The sequence below is a fragment of the Diadema antillarum genome, unplaced genomic scaffold, assembly GCF_040938485.1.
Source record: "Diadema antillarum isolate AM-2024a unplaced genomic scaffold, OU_Dant_1.0 seq00002388_RagTag, whole genome shotgun sequence".
NCBI lineage: Eukaryota > Metazoa > Echinodermata > Echinoidea > Diadematoida > Diadematidae > Diadema > Diadema antillarum.
In genome coordinates this window covers 36,898-44,327 of record NW_027273000.1, presented here as the reverse complement: position 1 = coordinate 44,327, position 7,430 = coordinate 36,898, and the positions used below count along the sequence as shown (strand labels likewise).

The following is a 7,430-nucleotide window of genomic DNA, read 5'->3' as shown; positions in this document are numbered from 1 at the left end:
TTTGAACTTCCACCAACTCATTGCTCATGATTTTGCTTTTGGTGAAGTGGAATGATTCTTTTAGAAAAAGTCTATGTGGATGGCAATGGGTGCAGATCTCCAGCCACTCAGGGGCAGTTTTTAAGGTGGGTTTTATGAAGGGTTGGGGTGGAGGGCTGAAAAGATGCGATGAAATCCCACTATCATGATACAAGAACTAAGGTGAATGAATGAGCAAAGCTTAACTGTCTACTATGTCTGTCCATTGCAGCAGAAGGAGAGCTACCCAGACTTTGTCCACCTACGCAAGTCGAGCTTCCCCCATAATCTGGCAGAGGACGTGGCATGGGCCTTCAACAAAATGGAGACGGAGGGATTCTTCTCCAGGCACTGGGTGGTGGTTCGGGGAAGGCACGCCCAGACCCCAGTGTCCCGCGCTCTCGTCGGGCGGCCCGGCATGACCTACCGGTACCTGGGCTTGCGGATATTCGCCCTTCCGTGGAGCTTTGACAGAGAGGAGAGGGAGCTGAACGAGATGGAGCGGGCGTGTCACATCGTGGGTAGGTTGAATGCCCTCCTGAAGTCCACGTCGGGGCAGATTTTGCAGGAGAGAATGGGCAGCAGCACAAAAGCTGGTGAGAGTGCCAGCCACAGTGGGCAGAGGCAAAATACCGCACAGATTGGACAAGGTGATCAGGAATCAGTCAAAGCAGCTGAGACCAAAGATCACATTCATGAAGAATGCCTTCACAAAGAGAGCCAAGTAGACCATCCCAACATCGAGATAGCAGAAATTGCCGAAGCACAAATGCATAAACCTCTCACAGAACAAGCCAACAGAGGTAGATATGAGAGGAATATTTCTAAATCAAATGGAAGGAGCTTTGCGGAGACGATTCCAGTTGATAAAGAGATTACGAGTGATGCACTTGACAGTTCTGTACGCTATAGCAAGCGGAAGCAGGACCCTGAGGATGGGGAGGAGGGCAGGGAGGAGGAGAGATGGGGTCAACGCCCAAAGAAGGTCCGGAGGCCAGGGGCCAGGGCCCACTCCGTGGAGGAAGGGATTGACTTCAACGTGGCTCTCATCAACTTCATGGACCCGATGGACCCCGGGCTGGACCTGAGGCCGGAGTCGCACTATGGCATGGGGCCCCTGGCGGTGTCGTGGCACATGGACGGCAACCTCCTCCGGGGGTCCACGGTGGCCGTTTACAGCTACACGTGTGAGCCAGCGAATGAGTCACCAGGTTGGTAGTTTTAATGCCGCAGTCGGCTGATATAAACTGATTGAATCTTGAATCTAGTGTAATAGCTGCAGTGAGCTGTGACAGATCAAATCATGCAGTGCATAAATGGAAGAGGTCAATTTTGCAAGCCCACTTGCATTTTCATGAAGACAAGCTTACTTTGTTAAATGTTTTCATTACAATAGACCTGTGATTTTGTTTACGGAGTGTTTGGAAAGTCCATGTTTGCTCAGTCTTTTGCCCATTTGTTAGCGCCACTGGAGCATCAAGAACAAATTTCTAGGTTTGAATCTTGTCTCTGCGCTCATCATCTGACGAGATGTGTTGCCCATAATCTTGTCCCTCTTGCCACAGCTGTATAATGGGTACAGAATGATGATGATTTTGGCAGCCCTGGCTTTCGTAGAGAGCAGTGGTGATGCCAAAGAGGCTTTCATTGAAAACTTATGCATTATGAATGATATCAATAATTGAAATGAGATACAATACTGTAAAACGTGATATATTCACAGCGTGACATTTTCAAGAATTGGAGTTGACAGCCTTTTTCGCGGCATGAAATTTTCCTGAATTGCCACTGGCATTCAATGCATATAGTGTATGCAAGAACTTTTGCGTACGTTTTAATTATTGCAAATCTTGGCTCTCGCGAAATTTGTGAAATTAAAATGCATGCGAACATCCCTCGTTTTACAGTATACGATAATAAGAATGATTATATTGATATTGCTATCATGATAACTGATGACAGGTATTATGACTACGATGATGATGATTTATGTTATTATTACAATTGACGCTTGGTATTACTGTTGGTGCAGCTTATATATATGCGGCGCATTTGTTATTATCCTAGAACCAGGAAGAGACTGGATGGTTGGAATAAGGAAACCTTGGGATGCAGAGACGAAGGGTCTGGCCGCCCGCCTAGAGTCTGGCGACGCCTACTTCATGCTGGCAGACCTCAATGACACGCATCAGCACTGCGTCATCGCAGGGGATCTTCCCAGGTTCGCCTCCACGCATAGAGTGGTTGATGTAAGCACTATCCAAACCAACAGAATCTAACATCGAGAGCAATGGTTTTATAGATGATTAAAAGGATTTGTTTTGTCTCTTTCACAAATCATGTAAGGGGAAAGAAAGTCTGAAACACTGTGGGATGAAGTCCTAGACCATATTTTCGCTTAAATTCAGTGTTGCAAAATGTTTCAAAACCATGTATCGTGCCTGCAAATATTCAACAGATATAAAGTGAGGTTGAAAGGATGCCTCTATGTCAAACATTTGAGAATAAAAGGATACAGAAAACTTTTAAAAACCATGTACATCAGGGCTTTGTGTCTGTCTCAGGATCAATATGAAAATTCACAGAGGTAAACCTCATCTTAATTGGAAAGGCAGACAACTCAAAGTCGGCATGCTTGAAGTCATGGAACAGTTCAAACTTTTACATGAAGAGATCAGTTTGCAGAATAATCATATTCTCACCTCCCAAACTTTGGACAACAGGAATGCTTTTGAAATATGTTCATATGATTATGATCCATGTCGAGTGACCATCGGCTGCTTATGCCTGACACAGGTCGCTGTTTGTTTTGGCACAACAGCCATGCTTGCCGTGTATATTGTACCAACAATGCACTCTTACAGGTCATAATAATATCCCTTTCGCAAACACCACAAAATCTTCATGGTTGAAAATTAGCGTCTCCCAACTTCGTGTATAAATTTTAGGGTGATACACCAAGAGTTAAAAAAAGAAAAAAAAAAGAAGTGAAAAACCAACCCCCTTTGTCACTCAAGGATGTGCTTCCCTTCTGTATCAAGAATAATGACTGGATTTTTGTTTTTGTCGGAATAAATTCACTATTTATATTTCTTCCCCTTCCATCATAAAGAATTTTCTAGTGGCACTATTCTAAGGTAAGTCTGAAATACCTACCTCTACAATATACCAGCTTATGAAAAGAATAAAATTTTCGTGGTTGCAAAAGGGACACATAAACTTTAGGGGAAGTGGGGTGGGGGGGGGGAACTTGGTAATTGAAGCTATGGTTTGACATTGTCCAACGTTTCCATTCAAGAGTACCAAGAGCACTTTGGAATATATTCGAGGAAGGTGTGCCTCGGCTCTCCAGAACCTGGTTGATAAAGATGACGGTACCAACAGACCACTTTCACTGCGGAGTTTGGATTCTGAAGCGATATCCCTGGCAGAGGAGGTCCACAATGAGGTAAAAGTCTTCTGCCTCTCCAAGAACATTGAAATTTTCATCTTTTTTTCTCCCAAACTTTCGTTATTACTCTCCTTCTTTTTTGTGGTGGTGTAATCTTGCTTTTGATTTGTGTCTGTCACATTAGGCATATGATATAAAATTTTGTTGAGGTAGAATACAGCAAAACATAATGTGTGAACTAAAGACATGTGGTTTTTGTCTCAATTTTGTGGAATGGAAATGTATATGAAGTACATTAGACACACACTTAAGACAATCAAGTTTGGGTGTTGGATGTGCTTGAATTGTTGGAGGAACATACTATCTTTGTACAGTGTGATTCTGTTGGTATCTTTGCATCTAGATATGCTTTGTAACAATTGTATTATTCTTTTCACCCTAATTTCTTCAGTGATGCTCTTGCATTTTCTTCTTTTATATACTTGTCAGAAAAGGATGCCATTTAGAAATTTCTTTTACAGTGTATGAGGTAAAGTCAGTGTATAAAGAAAATAAAATGGTAAGAGATATCTTTGCAGAAAAACAAATTCAAACTTTTGAAGGGTGTATCATATATGTGGTAAAGGTAGAGAATAGGAGAGGGAAACATATCTTGGGACCAGGCAGATTTAAATCTTCATGTCTTAATAGCAGAAACCCTCCAGCTCTTCTCAGTATTGCCTAAATTTTAAGTAAACAGAAAAGAAATTGCAGTCAGTGCTGGAACTTTATGCCTAACACACTAGCACAGGAAGTTTAGTCTGTAAAGTAGCAATGATTTTCTCATCAGGCATCACGCTCTTCATCGTGCACAGGTGGAGTTTGAGTGGCTGAGGCAGTTCTGGATGCAGGGCGCGAGGCACGCAGCCGAGAGGACGTACTGGATCAAACCAATGGAGGAGCTGGAGCTAGCCTGGGAGAAGATGGAGCATATGGTAATTCACCTCATCACCAATGACATCAATCTTATCAACTCATCTGCATTTGTCTATTGAGAAAATCCACATAGTGTTCATGCTACCATTACTGTGTGCTGTGTATCACCCCCCCCCCCAAAAAAAAAAAAACAAAAAACAACCCAACAACAACAAAACCAAACAAAGCCAGAAACAAAGACAAAAGGCAGTGAAGTGTCATTTAATTGGAGTGCCCAAAATATGAGTTCTGGAATCTCAAAGTTCCATTTGTTATTACAGGTGTTGACATATCATGTCTCGATCACGCATGCAAATATTGAGATGAGGTGAAGATGTCATTGCCTCGTAACTTTCACATCGGCTTGTTGCACACAGGTCATGATTACTCTAACTTGTTTTAATCGAATTTTTAAAAGGAAAATTACATCATCTGCACCAAATCATACAAGAGTTGTAGGGATTAAGCCATGGTGGCCTTGTACAAGTGATTTTATTGTGAACAAAACATGAAAGGATATTGCCTTTCTGTGATATTTTCCATGTACAACCAATGAGTGTTTCTAGATGTAATGAACTCTCCAACTTTCTGTGCACCTAACCTATGGGTAACTTATACAAGGTACCTACCATGTAGCTTCTCTACTTTGATACCCATTGACATGGTGATAACAGCTGTAGAACAACCTTGAACCACAGGTATAGAGACTTGAAGTTCTTTTAAGATGTATATGGTGTAGCTACTGTAGCTAAAACTCAAAGAACAGTGAATGCTGTTACAGGTAATTGTTTGTTTGTTTGTGTGTTTTTTTTTTGCATAACTGTTGGCATGGTAGCTACAATCAATTAAATGTATTAATATTGGAACCACATTAAAATGCCCAGTGAAGCAGGGCCCAGACTGGATTTGAGTTTCGTGTGTTTCTGTGCACAGACCAAACTCGCCGTGGATGCTGCGTTTGAGGGAGACTCCGCCCCAGACCAGGTCATAACCCTGCTCACAACGGTCCTGCCCTATCTGGAGACCAGGGAGAGGCTACGATGTGAGTGGACCAACAGGTACAAATGTACATTGAAGATATTGAACTTCATGTCCGTATCAGTTTCTTTCGGTGTGTAGCATACAATCCATTGTTCACAATGAGGCCTTTTGAAGCTTTGAATGTGCTCCTTCTCACAGTGGGCTGTAACGTGATAATGACATTTATCAAAATGAATTTCACACGTTCCCATTCTCCAGCACCTAGTACGAAATGCTTATTAAAATGAATAGTATAAAATAATTGAAATGGAAGCTTACAGCGCCAAGCCACATACAGTATATGTGGTTTGAGATTTGATGGGTTTATCCTCTACAGCCAAGTACAAGGTGGAAGGTGGGTTTTTTTTTTTTTTTTTAATTTTCACCCTGACCTCCCTTTCAGACCAGAATCAAGTGGGTCCACCCCTCAAATTTCTTAGCTCTGAAGTTATCTTTCTCCTGTTATTAAAGACCTACTGAAACATCAATGAAACAAACACTCATGAAGATTCAAACTAAATTTACCCTGCTCAACACCAGGGTGGACTGGGGATTTTAAATAATCTGAACAGTGGTTCTTGAGGAGACTTAAAGCTGGTAATCTCTCTTACCGAAGCACTGATGTATTCATTCATTTTGCTCAATGGCAAGTGTTATGGGCATGCTTGCACATGTGGCATCCCATACTTCATGTTACATTGAACCGGGAGAGGGACTCGTAACACAAGGTACGAACACACCGCTGCACGGCCCATGCTGTTGAGGTGACACATTCCCAAAATCTTTGGACTCATAAAATTCATATATTTTTGTATAGACCACTGGAAAGGCAATTGATAAATACAGTGTAAGAGTATATCTGATTCAATTAATTTCTGTTTAGATTACTAGAATAGATTCTGATTCAATCAAAGAGTGTGTAGGAAAATTGAATAGCCAGCATAATAATAAAAAAATTGAAAAAAAAATGATCATAATGATGGGATATTTCATTGTAACAGGTTCAGCGGTGATGTCCTTCTCAGCATGGAACCAGACAGACTCCCCATCTACCGACCCACTTGGGATGACGGTGACCCCTCACGACCTTTGCCCTTTAACCTGGTGAAACTCTTGAAGAGGCTGAGAGCTAGGCTGCGGGAGGTGCAACAAGGGAAATCCCCACCTAAGCAGTAACTTTTGATTGTTATCATTTTTAGTGTATGAAATGCAATTCAATGCCACGTTCCAGTTGACTTTAAAAAAAAAAGGTAGAGACAGACTAATGGAAGGGTGTAAGCTTCACCAAAGTCGGACACAAAATGAGAGTTGTGCAGTTGTGTAAAAGTCACCTGTTTTCACCGAAGTGTTATCAAGGACTTGTTGATTTCACATCCTTGACGTGGACGGTGAGATAATGACGTAATTTAAAGGAACTGTGCATGCTCCATGTTCTCCAGCACGTCCAATGCCAGAATCGAGAATGCGTATTCTAAGGATTTCACTTCCTCACATCCTATGATGTCATAACAGTACGTCTTGAATGGCGTGCGCTGAAAATCGAAATGAGTGATAACACCGCGGACGTAACAAGTGAGCGGCAGCCATTTGGAACCGTTCTAGTATGAGAATGGCGTCACTGTCCACATGATCGAAAAGTCCTGTATGATTGCAACCACGTATAGATTGTGATATATTATATGGATGTTTGCCTTTTTTGGGGGTGAAATATAAAACTTGACTTCCCTAAGAGAGTATGTAAATCATGAAATATAACCACATAAATTAGCCACTTAATGTTGCCATCAACTGACAACTGTCCCAGCAGTTGGTGTACAAAAAATATAAAAATTATAATTTGGGTCAATAATTTTAGCACCTGCAACTATATGCCCTAAAAGTAACAACTACGTGTATGTTTATTGCCCCATGAAAAACGTTTGTGAAGGATACAAGTTTTCCTTTTGAATTTTGTGTCATAAGATATGGAAAGAAAATGTAATTAAGATTTGTCTTGACGTCCCTGGGACACGTTACTCAATCTACTTTGCATACTTGGTATCAAACA

At 41.6% G+C, this 7,430-nt stretch overlaps 1 protein-coding gene across 1 annotated transcript; it reads left to right on the top strand.

Annotated features, from left to right (window-relative positions):
* The first annotated feature begins 205 nt into the window (after positions 1–205).
* Positions 206–6,632, top strand: LOC139714697 (alpha-ketoglutarate-dependent dioxygenase FTO-like). The gene is made up of 6 exons (XM_071626370.1): positions 206–1,229; positions 2,086–2,267; positions 3,317–3,466; positions 4,264–4,383; positions 5,297–5,421; positions 6,385–6,632. Exons 1-6 carry the CDS (start codon positions 206–208, stop codon positions 6,557–6,559), a joined length of 1,776 nt encoding a protein of 591 aa, XP_071482471.1. The 3' UTR covers positions 6,560–6,632.
* Positions 6,633–7,430: the final 798 nt, after the last annotated feature.